Source organism: Anoplolepis gracilipes, chromosome 4 (genome assembly GCF_047496725.1).
Source record: "Anoplolepis gracilipes chromosome 4, ASM4749672v1, whole genome shotgun sequence".
Lineage (NCBI taxonomy): Eukaryota > Metazoa > Arthropoda > Insecta > Hymenoptera > Formicidae > Anoplolepis > Anoplolepis gracilipes.
In genome coordinates, this window is record NC_132973.1 from 6,573,155 (window position 1) to 6,590,737 (window position 17,583).

The following is a 17,583-nucleotide window of genomic DNA, read 5'->3' on the forward strand; positions in this document are numbered from 1 at the left end:
TTGTTATCACGATATGATAATGTAATATTATGAGAGAAATTAATTATTGTTGTTAATTCTTATAGATTTTTTTCCTAAAACACAATGAATCAATTTTGAGTGATAATAATAATAATAATAATAAGGTGAAGCAGAGAAACAAGGGGATTGTAAAAATTGAAATACATCGGAAGAAAAAAGAGAAAAATATCTTTCTCTTGGATACGGTGCAAATTATGTATAACAATTCTCGAGTATTTCAATTTTATATATTTTCTCGTCTAGCTCTCGCGCGCAATTTAAATACAATAATAATACAATGTAATATATATATAAATATATATATATATATATATATAAATATATATACATATATATATATATATATTACTCACATAATAAAAATAATTAATAATAATTAGAGTAATAAGTAGCAGTCGTAAAAATAGTAGTATCTATAATCATTACAATAATAATAACGATATATAATATTCGCTATAATGATATATAATATCGTCATATAAAAGAACGATCGCTATCAATTAACATAATCGCGCATTTTATTCGGCTGCACGCACTATGATACAACGATTATATACAAAATAATATATATATATATATATATATATATATATATATATATACATATTATATATATATATATATATATATGCATATATGTATATCTGACGACACTCTCGAGGGTTTTTAACCTCGTCTACTTTCACGACGATTATCGAACTTCTAGTAAACATTTTTTTGTGCAAGCACACCTTAAGGTCTATCGCGTTAGCGGTATATCTTTCTTTCCACCGACTAACGACACGCTATATCGTACACGAAAGACAAGCTACTTCGAGTAATATCGTACACGAGGCTAGGCTACGTACACAGTCAGATACGAAATAGGTTTCACCGCCCGAGTCATCGTCTCGATACGAGAAACAATCGATTTTTAATTGCAGTCGATTTCATCTTATCTGTAATCTATAAAGACGCAGATCGCTCTTGAAGTGATACTGCCTTTGGTATATAGTCGAGTCCGATAATTGCCAAACAAATTATTTTACAAAATCTAATTTAATTAGTTGAAGTTTTTCATAAAATAGGAAAGAAAGAATCTTGTCATTTCCTTATATATTATCCAAGTAAGTCTTAAATATCTTAGAAGGCTAAATCGCGCGCACTTTTAAAAGGAACAAAATAAATTCGAAATTCTTGAGGATTGAGGTCCATTCTAAAATTAAACATCATTTTGTTTACAAAAAAAAATCTTAAAAGAAGATTATATACTATCAAAATGGCAACACTCATGATTTGCCCCTAATTCTAAATTCAATTCTGCGAAAATAACATGTTCAATTATGCGGTCGCGTCGCGATATCATTAAATATCGCGCCAAATCGATAGTATTAACAATGCAATAATTAATATAATGTAAAGGCAGCGCACGAATAATACCAGATCGACCAATTTTACAAAACAAAATTAGACGAGACAAATCAATCCTGCTCGGCCTCGATCAACTTGATATATCTCGGTTGTGTAATTATACGCGATAATATTATTTTATTTATATTACAAGATAGGTCGAGACGCCGACTAGATGCAGTTTCGCGCGTCAGTGAAATATTATCTGATCACGTATTAACTGACATCCAGAGATTGTGTGAACTTTGCATTGCTCGCTCGGACAACAAGATAAGACGCATGTCTTTGACTAACAAACGCTGCCCGCGGATAATTTTAATTTCTCGAATATTAACGGCTATTTGAGTTTTAAATAAAATTCTATTAAAATAAAATTAAGTCCACTTGATAATACTGCCAAATTATATTTCGTTATTTATTTATCGCTCCAAGTCGTTTATTTAATTGAATTTAATTCAACTTATTTTTATAACTTGTAACTAAAAAATTATTAGAGCCGAGAAAAGTACGTGCTAAATTCAAAAATAATTAATTATTCAGTTGGAGAGTATTATTCGCCCATTCTGGGGCATGTTATAATTAGTCGGAGCGAATCGTCGCGCACGATCGAATTCGCGAAATATGAAAGACAATTCGTCAGGTCGACAACGACGCCGGATGTCGAATTCATCAGATGACAGTCGAAAACGAGAAATTGGATTTCCTTCTCACTCTTTCTCTTTCCCTCTATCTCGTTGAATATTCAGGACCTTGGCGGTGTCGTCGCGTGGACTGCCGCTTTTGCCCTGGATGGATCGATCGGAGTCGAGTCCGGCGGCGACCAAATATCGCAAGATCCGCTCTCCGCGTAACGGATCCCTAAATATCGGACATAGAGGAGGCGGTGCGCGAATCCCTGACACATCGACCCGTATTTCGACAGACTCGGGAATTATCCCGCTCGCTTGGCCCGTCGTCTATATCGGGCATCGACTGGCGTCGGAACGCAAGCAAGCAGCGGCCACCGGCTCAATCGGATGAAATGTGTGACACGAGCGCGACAACAATAATCGATCCCGTCCGGTTCAATATGTAATTGCGTCCATCTATCGTTTCGCTGACGGAAGACGAGACGAGGGCGAATCGCGTTCGCAAATGCGCGTCAATCGGTTATAAGTATTTAAGGACGAATTAAAGATGAAGGGAGCCGCCGTGATCGACATTTTGTACAAGAAATCTCAACCGTTTGATTTCGTCGGAAACATAAATAAAACAAACTTTAATACTTTTGTAAAATATTATTCAGACGTCTATTGTCTCACTTTAATAAATGAATTGATCGAGAAAAATTGATCTGAAATGAATGATTAACGAGATTACGTTCAAGCAGTCGGGATTATATACGCGAAATACTCCTGGTCGCAAAGATATCAACTTTTCATCTGGATTATAATATAGTTAATAGCCTTTACACGCATCTCCCAGGAAAGCCGTTAAATCAATTCACGCCTGTCAACAATCCTGTCTTCTTCGGGCCGATCAGTTTACAAATGAGTCTCTCCTGTTTGAACTGACACTTCTGTGCCCATCATCATTGAGCCCGCGAGAACATTTGTCGGTGTCGATGGCAGAACTAAAGGACACGCGATCGATGGTCTCAGTCGCTCGGTGAGCGCCAGCATCACTTGGCAATGCAGGTGCTGAATAGTCGCTAGTAGATTGAGGTTTGTGTCGATCAGACCGGTAGCCGGCGAATATCTCTCCTTCTCGCTCTCCGTTTCCTCGACAAGCGGCGTCACAACGGTCTTGGGTTCCGATATCTCAAACGTCTCCCTTCCTGCGATAGCGGCGGCCTTGCTCTTCTCCGCCTGGAGTAGCCTTTGCTGATGCTTTAAGTATGAGGTCGTGATGGGGAGACTATAGTCGATGGGCGTGTTCTTGGGATCCAGCCCGGGGCTCCAGGGCCTCGGCAACGGCTGGCTGGGTTGAGGCGAGGGCGTACGTCCCTCCGGCAGCATCCGCTTCCTCTTCGACGATGCCGAGCTTCTCGAACTCGCTCGGTCCGATTCCGGCGTCCTTCTCGATTCCGGGAGAGCGTCCGAGTTGGCGAGAAAACTACCGTTCGCCGGTTCTTTCTTCAATAAATTCGTGATGCTCAACGGATTATATTTCTCCTCCTTATCCTTTTCGAGCTTATCCGTTGTAGCTACGCCACCATTTTTATGCTGCTTCTGATGCCTATAATTGTGCAAATTCTTTGCCTCTGACGGCGGGTGGTGACTACTATCGCGCGACTTGGAATTACTCTGTACCGTCGAGGACGACGATAACGATGAGGTGGCGAGAGCGGCGTTGCTAGCACCACGATTCGGGCTCAGTGGAGTTGGCGTCGACGCCAACGTCGTAGCCGTGGATTGCGACTGATTGGATAAGTTCGTCGGACTGGGCGTCCGCGGACGACGTTGGCATTCCGTGCAGCCCAGCAGAAATCGCGTTACCGCTTCTCGAGGTAGAAATGCGTACGTCTCTGTAATCTGTAACAGAGAGAAAAAGAAAATCGTATTCTTCAGAATGCTTCAGATTTGGAAAAATCCACGGCTCTTCTTCATACGTTAATTTTAATTTTAATTTTAAAGACTACTATATACTATTATTTTAATTTTAAAAAAACATTTAAATTTCATTTTTTTTTTTGTAATCTAATTTCAGAACAAGAGATGAGAATAGATAAACTTCTATTGTTGATACGATCATTATAGATGAAAACGCTTTTACGAGAAAATAATTTTATGCAAAGGACTTTAAGATATAATTACAGGTGATCTTTTAAAAGCTTCATTGTGTGAATTGTATAGATTTAATAAGTCATTAAGCGATACTGAAAGTGCAACAAAGATATCGGCGAGATCTATCGAGATAGCGCCCATTGACCAGATTGCCGTTCTCCGTGTCTAATTTCTCGTACATTGCTTCGCGACATTGTTACATTTGAATATCGTCAGTCAGGCAATTAACCAATTTTATGCGACCGAAGCGTCGCACCCACGTTCGTGCAATAATACGCAATTGCAATATTGTCAATTGACGTATTAATGTGCACGCGAATGGCCTTTCGCTTTCTCTCATCTCCGCGTATCGTTGTCACGTGGCGTCGTTTTACGCGGAGAAAATTCGACCGGGGAAAATTCACGAGTCGATATAACGGAACTTTTTGATGTCTTCTGCGAGAGAAGGCGTTCAACCTAACCGGAGGGATGTTCTCCGCCTCTTAATAGGAAACGTTTCTCTCTAAGGAGATGGAGGGAGTGGCATAACTTAATCAAGGAGGATGGCAGCCTCCGCCGGAGTGTCGAGAAAACCGACGGAGGTTGATGTGTATGTGTAACTGCACGATTCCAAAGGGATGGTAATTCGATAAGATTTATCCGCGACTTCGAGTCGCGGAATAAAAAAAAAGAGCGTCAAATAAGAAAAAAGAGAAAGGAATCGAGACAATGTACTTTAAATTGATATGGCAATTTATCGCGGTTCGCTCCGATACTTCGATATTACACTTTAAAAGTTTGTTATACTATGACAATTGCAACGCGAAGAGATAAATGTGTCCAATAATATAATATATTTTCATAACAATAATATAGTATAACATGTATATTATTTACATGATTTAAATGATGACTGCTTTTACCTAACAAATATCAATGTTTTACTGAAAAATTATATATTCAGATGTATAACAATGACAAATTATTGTAGAGTAATTATAAGTTAGAAAATAAAATGTTCCTTCTCTTTGTCATCACTTATTCTTTACTTTTAGATCAAACCTTGTGATTTTAATGATTAAATCACTTTAAGGGGAATTCTAACAAGTTTCAGTAGCCTTAGATATTATTCTCGCGATATTACGAGAGGATTAACTTTCAACTTTGAACGACAACTCGCATCGTAATGCATAACGTGCCGAACGGTCGTGCTTTAAAGACGCGAATTATCAAAGAGAAACTACGATACTGTATAACTGTATACAGATCGGTCAACTCGCAACCCTCTTACTACGTAATAACAGCACAATGCGAAATACACCACTCCCGACGCAGTAGCAATAGCGGTGGTATCGAGTTGCGCAACGCGAGCCGTGACATAACGCGGGCTCCTCTGGAGCCGATGAATCCCGCCGCCTAACGCCGACTTGAACGTAAAACAGTTCCACCGTCGCGCAAACGCTCGAGTGTGTGAGTAAGCAGGCAATGCAACAAGTGTCCTGAGGTTTTGAATCACAAGCAGATCGCGACGTGCGAGAAAGAGAGAGAAAGAGAACGAGAGAGAGAGAGGAGAGAGGATGGAAGAGCCAAGAGTGGGAGATTGGTCGCAGGGGCCGACGTTAAAGGATAGAAAGAGATCACGTGCTGGGGATGCGGGATGGAAAAAGAAAGACGGAGCAAAAAAGAACAGATATGATATCCCGAAGAGAGGTTTACGCGAATGCGCGCCGGAACATGTGAGATGACGTGTGGTATCGAGTGTTCGACGCTTGAACGCCTCGATGCCTTCCTTCGGGAACGGTAAATATCGCGTGTCGCGAGTAACCATGCAAGAATTCATCGCGCTCTGCTGCCGATAGTAACTCAAATTCAGAATTCGATTGTTCGCGGATCGGCGGATGCTTCGTTTAACGCCGATTCTAACACATGTTGGATCAAACTCAAATGCAGTTTATGCGCAAAAACAAATATATCTCTGCACCTCTACTTCTATATTTTTAATTTCAGTCGTGAATTTTGTTTTTCATACACATTAATCTATAATCTATATTTACTTATATAAATTTGACATTTAACAAATTTCTATTTCTAAGCTAATAAGAGATGTTTTTTTTTTTTTATATATATATATATATATATATATTGTATGCGTTTTTTCGATGAGCGATATTTTTAGTAAAGATAAAAATATAAATTTTTTGAAATAAAAGAGAATTTTCTTACCGTTCTATAGGTGCGTTTCTGCCCGGCATGCTTCCCAGGACGTCCTTCGAGATCAACGTGAACGGCGTGAATAATGTCGAAGAAGTTCTCTACAATCGCGACTTTCTTGTATACTCTTCCAGGTGGGATTGTACCTTCGGCTCCATTTAACGCCTATGAACACAATAAGATAAAAAAATTGTATATAATATATTTTATTATTACGTGAATACAATAAATTTATTTACATATAATATATAATAAAACATTCTTATTTATAATTAGAGTAATAAAACCAGACGAGGAAGACTATGATAATGCCGTGAAAGTTTGTTTTATAATTTTAGCAAAAACAGATATAACATGTAAATCATTTACATGTTGTACAAAGTTACATTAAATCTTATAAGTATATGTATACATTTTTTTTTATTTGAAAAAACTCCTTATTCGCAAGGTATACTATGTTCAAACGCCACCTAGCATTTGAAGCACAACTCGTAAGGGCTATTTCCCTTCGAGTTTACCAGTCGAGAAGCGTGTTTAGTTTATCATTCGTTACCGACGCTGACTCTGACTCTACTTTATCGACTACAATCATGTTAGAGTTCTCCAAGATAATAATATTCTCTATCGATAAGGTAGATCTCATTCAATATTACGTTAATATAAAAAATTATTAAAAATTTATAATTGCAATCTTCTCAGCTTTATACATAAATTTGCAATTTTTCTTAAACTGCAAAAATATATATTAAAACAATATGCTCTGTCGGTCTTCCTTCTATGTCATAAATATCTTATATAAAAATAGATTTTTATATTTATACAATTACAATTGTAAAATAAAATTTTTGTCAAAAAACTTATCTTTATTTTTAGTTATAAAGGATTGATAAAAATATATATGTCAGAATAATTATAAACTATATTTGATCAATGCAAATAATAATGTAGTTTTTTTGAAAATAAAATATATGTGTCAAACTGAAATTTTTTCGATTAAGTAAAATTGTGTAAAATTTTGGAATTTATTTCATATTACGTCCTTCAAATTAAGTCTTATCATTTTCCATCTCGAACACATTAACAAAATTTCTCATTAACCACGCGAAATTCACTTGTTCATGTTAAGTTTATCCGGACGGGTTGAGAACCGCGGCGTCCCGCGTAATCTTAATTAATCTCGTCCTAAGTACCGGCATCGCCCGCGGGCATGGTCGCGGTCAGATTGTTCCGGCGAACTTTGCGACCTCAAGAAGTTCGGCGCGCATGCGCGACATTATTGTATTTCCCTAAACACCTGTTGAAGGGTAAAGTTGAACTCGTGGAGTTTAGTGCTCGGGCTAAGTGGCTGTGGTCAAGCGGGATAACAATAGCGATGCGTAGCTGATCATATTCGCAAAGCGGACGATTTTTCAGGTATAAAAAAATTGCGCTTGTGTGAATTAATAATTATTAGTCAAAATATTAAATTTATGTTATCATAACATAGATATAATGATGTAAATTCGTGATTTAAATGAATTTCGATTACGCAGAAGGAATTTATCAACTGCCATGAGTTTATGCTTTCGTAAAGAAATTCTGAGAAATGAACATATGTGACACAGAATGAAAATGGACTAACAGAAAATTGGCACTAATGTTATCTTGATTATATGTCACGAGCACACATATGTGAGGATTTACTCGAAAATTTATAAGTAGAGTTGAACAGACCGGAAACCATTTTATTATCTAATATATCTTAGTCTATGCGATATTTCGCCGTTTTCTGACGGACATCATCATGAAATGCGTTAAGCAAGTTCGAATAGAAATAAAACTCCTAAAATATAATTTTTGAATCGCCTCTGTCTCTTTTATAAAAAGCCTGAAATTATTCTTCGCTTTATTATTTAACCACATTGGTAACATCTATTGTTATAAAATACCCATTAATGTTATTAATTCTCCCATATTTTGACAAACAAAAAATCTTTGTACGATAACAGATAATTTTCACATTACAGCATTAATATATTTTAATTGATAAATAATTTTAAAATTATTAGAGTTTTATATATACATATATACATATATACATATATATATATATATATATATATATATATATATATATATAAATATAATATTCACATACGCACATATGTAACTTTCAGATACGATGAACACTGACAATGAGTGCATCAGAGGGTTGAAACGCGGAAGTGCGTGCACGCACACGATAGGCGCCCACCAAAGGGGCTCAAAGGACTATCCGGGATAAATTTAGCCTTTTATCCGAGCTGCCCTCAGTACTGCTTCGTGTTACACAGTCAAGCTAAGCATCTCATCCTACCTTTGCTGATGATGTATATTTACTTCAATGATTTTGACTTCATCTGATGTATTAATTATGCCTATTAAATCAACATCTTCCATAATTATAAAGGAACATAGAACTGACTGTTATTGACCTTGTCAAGCCAGCAGAAAAGATCTTCCTTGTCATGAATATCTTTGTCGAAATAAAAGTGCACACAGATCTCTGTAAGTAGATTAGTTCTATATTTTCAAGATATTAAAAAACTTATAATTCTCAATGCATTCTGCGTGTATGTGTCTGTGTGTGAGAGAGAGACAGGTTTTTTATATTTTCAAAATATAAAACTGATTTCTGTCTCTGCATAAAGATCAGAGCTCTACATTCACTTTAATGTTAAAGAACCGTTTAATTATAAATCTTTTTTGCAAAGATTATGAAAAAGTATGAAGTGAAAATTAGAACTATAATACAGACTAAACGTTTTTCGAAAACAGCACAATTACAGAAAAGAATAATAAATGAAAAGAACGTAATCTTTTGACACAGGATATGTAAATCTAAAATCTAAAATGTTAAAAAGACCGAAAAAAAAAATTCTTTTATCTAAAAAAAAAATTTCAAAAGAAAATCTGCAATTACATCATACAAGATGTAAAAAATCTGACATAACTAATTAATTTGATATTTGCGCGTATAAAGAGACGATGCAGTAGAAAAATGTTTGCGCTGCAAAAATTAAAAATTAATCGGAAAATTTCAGCAAATATCTTTTTTCAATGTTAATTAAGCAATAAATTATCGGAGGTGAAATAAAAATTCTACTATTATCTACCATCTGTGTGCGCTCTTTTATTTAACGATTTCGATGAATTCATTAAACTACATATATAGGTAAAGCTACTATCCATGTAATCCGAAGAAGGAAATTTAATCAGATTGAAAATTTGATAGAATAAAAAATTAAAATCTTGAATTTACAGTTCAAATCACAGCGTCTGGTCAATACAAGACTGAAATAATAGTTTGGGGCGTAATTACTGTTTCAAGTACAGTCGTTCGTTTCAATCGAGCAATTCGTCGAAAAAATAGATCGCCAAGACGCGGCAACGAGCGATGGAGCGATGAAGAAAGAACACGTCACGATGTTCCTTGACGAGACGAGGCGATGCGATCCAGAATAGAAACGCGTCAGCGTTTCGCCATAAATCCCTATATGAGGCGCATAAGACTCGGCGGGACCAAGTTCGTATACCCCGACCGGGTACGCAACGAAAATCCGGGTATAGCGGCTGTTTTTAAAGCCCCCGCGGACCGCGAGCGAGTTTGCATTTTAAACGAACGCGAACGTTGCGTTGCCGCCGCGCCGTGGCAATGCCGAGGGGAGAAAACAGCGCGACACGGCGACCGGCGAAGCGGATTAAAAAAATTCACGAGGGAGTCGCGCCGCTCGGCGTCGGGACGCCCGCGAATCTCGCGCGGGCGGGAGAGAGAGCAGTCACGTACCGGGTGGTCCGCGGGAATCGTTTCCTCTTCCGGCGTAGATAACAGATACGGCGAGTATACTTGACACGAATAAAAGAGGTACCGAGCAAGAGAGCTCGGAACGGCCGTGTCGTCTCTCACTGCCGAGTACTTTTAGATGTTTCCGTCCTCGAGATATCAACGAGCTATCTAAATGCTTGAAAGTTTTCCGCCAACTCCGTTTTCACCGACGAATGCGTCGTTTGCGGATTAGCGTGAGAAACAGAAAAAGTTTAATTGCAATGTTTAAAATATTATATTTAGCGTTATGTAAAATCTAATTTTATAATTCACACTCACGCCTAAAATGTTCTATATTTATTTTCATTGCGACACTTAATTATATTAACTGCAATTTTGTTCCATCCATAAACTCTCTTTCGTAATCGCAATAACGAAAGATTTGAAACGGGAGGAATGATTTTTATAGCAAACGTCTTATCACTTCCTAGAGCGATATATAGAGCTTAGAAATGTCTTCGATACGACTGCTTGCTACTTATACGATAATTTCGCGGGATCGCAAGGCTGAATAACCGCGTCGTTGCTAGCGGCTGTAAAACACGATCCGCGAGTTTGGTCTTGCTCGGAGAGTGCGTATCAATGAGCCGAGGATGACCGCTCTGCGCTAGTCTCGGCTATTCAAACAGTACCGAAGTGGCATCGTAATAACGTTGCATAATAATGATACTAGGAAGCAGCGGGAAAGTAGCACGGCATCGTGTATGTGCGCGCGCGCGCGCGCGCGGGCAGGGAAGACAACGACCGTTAAATATTCTCTCAACGAGGTCGGATTACCTCCATTTCACCCGACAAGTGGCGATGATAACGACAATGGCAATATGACGATCCGAGGCAGGCAAGCAGACAGGCCTGACCGTAGTACCGAGAAGTCCTGGCGCAGTTTTGCTGGCACAACAATCGCCGAGCTTAGGATATATCAGCCCTCCTCGGAATCGTTTCTTCGACGCGCCGGAGCCCGGGAGGCGTGTGATTGGGTTAGTTTTGGTTTGTTGGGACGGGACACGGTTGAGCCCAGGCCACCCAGTAGCCATTTAGATAAACGAGCGACCCCTTGTTGAGTGCCGCGGGATGCCAGTGCCGGAGAGAGAATCCGGAGAAGAGGAATGGGAGGATGAAGTATAGAGAGAGAGAGAGAGAGAGAGAGAGAGAAAGAGAGGCGACGGTGTTAACAGCAGGGATAGACTTGCGAGAAGAAAAGCTCTGGTCTCAACTCGGTCATACTCGGTATCAGAGCAGAAAAGGTATTCGAGATCGGATGACGGAACAAAGAGACGTGACAAAACAGATCGCGGTGGTTCGCTCGAGTCCCCGGAAAAAGAGAATCAAATTTCTTCCGGCATTTTTCCGTATTGTAGTGATTGTAGAATTTTCGATTAAAAATTAAATAAGCAAATTATATATGTAAACGCGCGTTTACATTGAAAAACATATTCATTTTTTTTATAATTGCAGGATTTTAAATAACAAAGTTCTGATTTTTTTATTCGCAGTGCTGCTCAAGAAATCAGAGAGATTCTCAAGTAAGATTATTTCCAAGCAAATTTTACAGAAATTTGAAAGAAATAATATAGCTATACCTCAAATAAATATTTTAATAAAAATTTAAGCTATATTTGCAATACGTCAAAATAATATTGATGAAAAATGAAGTAGTAAATGCAGAAGAATTATAAATCAACTCCATTGTTATATTATTACAATTATAAAATTGTTATAGATAAAAATATTTAACAAATTAAGAATTTTATGCAAAATATTTCTGGCAATGTTAACTGTTCTTGACACGTACGATATATAGTTGAAAGTATCCCTCGACATACTTTATCGAAATATTTCACGTCGGCGTAATACCTTTATAATCTAAAGGCAGATATTATAGAAAGAGAGCCAGATTTCGATATTGGGCGGAGAGATATCGGTTTGAACCGAGTAGACGCAATATCGAATCTATCCTCCGAAATCGCTCCGAAGCAATTTCGAACTTCTCCAACGGCCATGGCTTCTTTGGTAACTCGAGCAGCGGAAATAATTCACAACAAGCTCGTGCTCGCGGAATAAAGCGCGCACGCGATTGATGTCGTTTCATATTATTGACGATACAATTCCCGCTGCCGCGCGAAATCGCACTACGCTAATCACGATTGTTTTTTTTTCTTTGTTTTTTGTTTACTGACAGCGATTTTTTCCGCGGTCGTTTTATTCGCGCTTTTTAAATCCAAAAGCGCCGACTCTGTGGATTTTTCCGATACTTCTCTTGGTACATCCCGCGAACCGCGTTATCGAGGTCATACCCACCATAAAGCGTCCCATTAGCTCCAGGCGTACTCACGTTACACCCACAAACTATGCTACGGAAAATCGATACAGAAAAATGCGAGCAGAACTTTCTTCGCATCGTCCATTCTAACTGTACGCATTTTATTGCATGCACTTATCTTTCATATCTTTCAAAACTTTAATTCTACTGCCCGATATCTTTCATATAAACAGATATCTTAATAAAGAAAAAAAAATACTAAATTTTCACATTCATTAAAACAAATAAGTATTGTAATACACATACAATGGAAATTACGTCATCGTTCGCAAATCTTTGGTATTCATAATTCAGTCTTATATTTAAGATGGTCTTAAAATTCCATTCAACTATCTGATTAATTGAACGGAGTCTTAACACGATTTAAATTACTTAAGATGATCTTATATATAAACACGGACAATTAATACCAGCCTTAGAATGTATTATTATATATGTAAAAAATATTTAATGTTAAAATTAATTATTGAAACGTGCGGAATGCTAATGGGCATTTTATCTAAATGACAAAGGAAGGATATTTATTCTCTTGTTTTAGTATCGAGCAATTAGCATTATCTATGAAAACGCAATTTAGACGCAGTACATTAGTCTCTTCGCAGTAATATTTTTCATCCGATAAAAGGAATGAAGAACGGTTTTCCCAAAAACTCCATTTCCAGCACTTTCGTCAGTAACGGGGACCGCTTTATCGCGATCGTAGCTGTCATAAAGTGTCCCGACACCTTCTTGGAATACCGTACGAGCTCGGGCTGCGACGCGAGGAGAAGGCCTGTCGGACCCCCCTCTGCGGAAACGCGGGAGGGAAACTTTCATCGCTCTCTCGGCCGACCCTAACTGTCCACTCGTAAAACCACTCGTCGTCGACCCGAGAGCCGTCCGTCCGAGTGGCTCCTTGTCGCATCGCTAACGACAAACGACGACGACGACGACGACGACGACGACGAAGCGCGCGAATCGATAAGAGAGGAGGTAGGCAACGGCAACTCATACCAGCATGCCGACCTGGAATCCGGGACGGCCCGTGACCGGAAACCGATCGCGCGCCGATCGCGCGGCCAATCATCCGAAAAGCCACACTTGCAAACCCAACGATCCCGGAAAACCGAAATGTCCGACCAGAAATGCCGCCTACGAACGTCGAATACGCCTTAATGAGCCGATAAACGATCATGTAAATTTACACTCAGTAGTTCCCGAGTCATTGACATTCATTTTTACGATTTAGCAGTTTAGGAATTGACGATTTTATGAAGGCTCGCATATAATTATATTATTACATATTTTTTGTCTAATTCTCTTTAATCACGCCTAGTGATTGGAAAAACATTTGATCGATTAATAATTTGAAACTTTGATCGATTAACAATTTGAAACTTTGTGCAAAAGGAAACTTTGTCTAAAGGAAAGAAAGTAGTCCTTTACTTTATCAAAATATTAAATCAAAATTTTTGCATCGAAAGAATTTTTCAAAGATAGCCAGCAATCTATTAGATCCAAAAATTTAATCAGCTCACGTTGTTAATTAAAATCATCGTAGGTATTTCATAATACATGACTATATATTGATTGACATATTATTATGACATATGATTAAATATCAATTTCTTATTTTTCTTGTCAACGTTTAAATTGATGTATCAAATAAAACTAAATCTTTTATCACGCTTTATTTTCTGTAGACAACGCGTCTCATTGAATGAGTCTAATTGTAAGTTGCACGGTGATGTGACTAAAATGAATGAGCGAAATACCGACGCTCTAACACGTTTAATTGGCGGTCGAATAATTATAACCGATGGGCAGTATCACGCTTGCGTAACCCGGTGTCACGAAATGTCAGATGACCGCGACGTTAAAGTCAAGCCGACGTGTGGCATGAACGAACGGTCGCGTTTTATTACAACGTTATTACGTTTCATCGTGACGTTTTATACAATCACAATGACGATGCGAAATATCAGCATTTAACTCATCATTTTAGTATCCTATCGAACGTACAATTACTTTCATAGCTCTCCTCAAAAAGTGGTACAATCTTAATTTCTTCATTAGTTCTCTTATAATTCTTTCATATGACTAATGCCACATTAATCGTCACTAATGTAGTATGCTGTAGTGAATTTCTTATGTATGTCTCAAGTGCCAAAAGTGATATCAGATTCAAGAAATAAGACAACTGAGTAAATTATATAACTGATAATACAATCATAATAATAATTGATGTTATATAATAAAGATTGTATAATCATAATTTTATTATATGTATAAAAAAGAGAAATTGCAAAGAAAAAAAAAAATATATATATATATATATATATATATATATATATATATATATATATATATATATATATATATTAATATATCAGTTAACTTTCCATTTACGACGCAATATTTCTCGCTGCAGTTTATTATTTCGCTCTGAATCGCGTCGAGTAGGGTCACGCTAAACTGTCATCCGATTCCCGACAAGAAGACGTCGCGTTATCGGCTATTCGCTCTCTCGATGTACCGTCATGCTGACGCAAAGTGAAACGAAGCGCGGTCGCTCCGTATCTTCTTCTTCCCTCCCTTCAACACGTGAAGAGAGATCACGATCCTCCATCTATCTCCTCGTGGCTCCCAGTCTGCCACGGATTCCCCGGTACTCCTCGCACATCGACCATGGTCGCGAAACGAGAAGAACAGATTCTCGAACTCGATATAGCGTATGCGAGAGAAACTTTCAGAAGATCTTTCTCTCTTTTTTATTAGCATGCGTATGCTCTCGGTACCGGACACGGTAACGTCGTCGAGCAACATATTCGACCTTGAGAAACCACAACGATCATACGCATATACGTTTGCAAAGTGCAGGCCCCCAAGAATTGTAGAGAGAGAGAGAGAGAGAGAGAGAGGCAGAGAACGCGGAGACGAAGAGAAAGAGGAAAAGGAGGAGGAGAGCCCGGATCCAGCGTCGAAGAGACTTGACAGCGAGCCTAAACGGAATAAATTATTACGCGAGCTCGTCGTCGTCGTGGCCTTCCCTCTCGTCCCTTCATTCCCCCCTTCTTTCTCTAAGAACGGATGCCACCCCGCCGTTAGCAGTCGAGTGTGCGGGCCGCCCTCCCGGCACAAAGATTCATATCTGACTCGGAAGATCCCCCGAGCCTCCCCCCAGCTGCGCCTTCGAACGGGACCCTAAGCCTGGAGCGGGACGGGATCCGGACAATACTTATCCGTCCGCTCGACGCGACGACGGCCGCGGACTAAACTTCGGCATTCTCTGATTCTATGCCTCTCGTCGACTCTCTCTCTCTCTTTCTCTCCGTCGCGTTCCATCTTCCTCATGCTCGCGTTCACTGAGCGCGCTCCCCCTCGCTCTCGCGCAGGCGTCGCTCGAAGCCGCCTGCGGTGTCGGAACGGAGCAAGCGGGATAGCCAGAGCTTAAAGGGGGAACGATGTAAAATGGGGAACACGAGTGGGAAGTTGTTGGTGCGAGCGAGAAAACGATAACGGACAGGTATAAAGAAGAAACAAGGATGGAGTTCGCGACAGACTGGAAGCCACGAGGAGATACTACACACGCGGCGGCTCCGTATCCGTGTTTCGAGAGAAGGAGGAAAGAGGACGCGCAGAGAGAACCGCGGAAAGAGAGAGACCGAGCGAGACGGAAAAAAAGCATACCGTCGGTGCGACGTGGTGAGCGTTGGTATAAGTAGTCGACGACCAAGTGGTGTGACGGTGCGCGATAGTGGAGGAGGAGAGAGATGGTAGGGAGGCGGGGGAGAGAATCTCCGGAGATTCCATGCATGGGGGAGCCGTGGAGGAACAGGCCAGCCAGACCAGGCCGCCAGCCTTGTTGGTTGCACGGAAGGCAGGCAGCTGCCAGCCGGCTTACCGCCGCCGCGCATTATAGGAGACGAGAGAGAGAGAGAGAGAGAGAGAGAGAGAGAGAGAGAGAGAGAGAGAGAGAGAGAGAGAGAGAGAGAGAGAGAGAGAGAGAGAGAGAGTCGAAGCATGGAACATTTCGAAAGGGGAGACAGAGGGGGATAGCAAGATCGCGTGAAAAGAGTCGTGGCGAGTGGCGAGTCTCCGTGGAGAGGCCCCCGAGCTGCCGACCGGACCGTAAGCCTCCTCGCCGTAAAAAGCATGCGCTTAAAGAAACCCGACTGCGTGAAACCTAAATCATGCGGGAGAGACCGCGTTATGCCGAGACTGTTCTCTCCATCTCGGTCGGCCGGCTAATATAATATCCAGCGACGCCTGGAATTGCGATAAACCCCATCCCGTCGCGCCGCCCCGTCCCGTCGCGTCGCGTCGCGGCCCGCCGGCTCTAATTAGCGGCTCCATATCGGAAATCGATGACGGCGTGGCCGTCGTGCCGATATAGTACTCCCGCGGTCGATTAAGAGCGTGTCTCGGTAAAAGGTAAAGCGCGACTCGTCGCTGACTAGCGCATCTATTTCTATTTCTTGGACATATCGCTCATCGCAAATGTCACTAATCGCACCGATCGAGTCTAATTGGCGATTTGAAATTAATGTACTGGGCGATTATACTACGCTCTCGCAACCGCTTAAAAATATGTTTAGAGAAGATAAAATATAATGCGCTTTAGAATTTTCTTTTTTTATACCTCTACTTCTTTTTATGACATATTTCACCAAAAAGCTTGCTGTTTCCCCAGCAGAAAAAAGTAATTCATTACATATTTCTAATTAACAATGCCATCGAATACTATTCCTAGTCGATTAAGAATGTATTCTAAAAAATTGTCAACAACTATTTGTATTTCCACTTGTATTTCTATTTTCGAAATATGTCGCCATTCTAATGTGACCTGCAGGCTCTAATTAGTAGTTAAATATTGGAAATCAATGAATTGACCGACGATACAGTGATTGATAGCATGCTTTGATACAATGTATCTATGTAAGTATAATCTATCTATATTTCCATTTCTTAGAGTAAAGTTCTTTTATAACATAATAACTTATATGTATAAATAAAACGATAACGAACTAAATAGTAATAAAATATAGAAAAAATAAAATCTTTACGTTATATTT

The 17,583-nt window shown here is 39.5% G+C and overlaps 1 protein-coding gene across 4 annotated transcripts in view; it reads right to left on the reverse strand.

Annotated features, from left to right (window-relative positions):
- Positions 1-1,260: 1,260 nt before the first annotated feature.
- Positions 1,261-17,583, reverse strand: part of LOC140664588 (uncharacterized) — a 95,105-nt gene continuing 78,782 nt past the window's right edge. For all 4 annotated transcript variants that reach the window (XM_072889804.1, XM_072889805.1, XM_072889807.1 and 1 more), the window contains 2 exons: positions 6,378-6,530; positions 1,261-3,923 (listed from right to left, as the gene is read on the reverse strand). In XM_072889804.1, the coding sequence (XP_072745905.1) occupies positions 2,934-3,923; positions 6,378-6,530 (1,143 nt within the window). In that variant the 3' untranslated portion in view covers positions 1,261-2,933. The remainder of the gene's footprint in view (positions 3,924-6,377; positions 6,531-17,583) is intronic.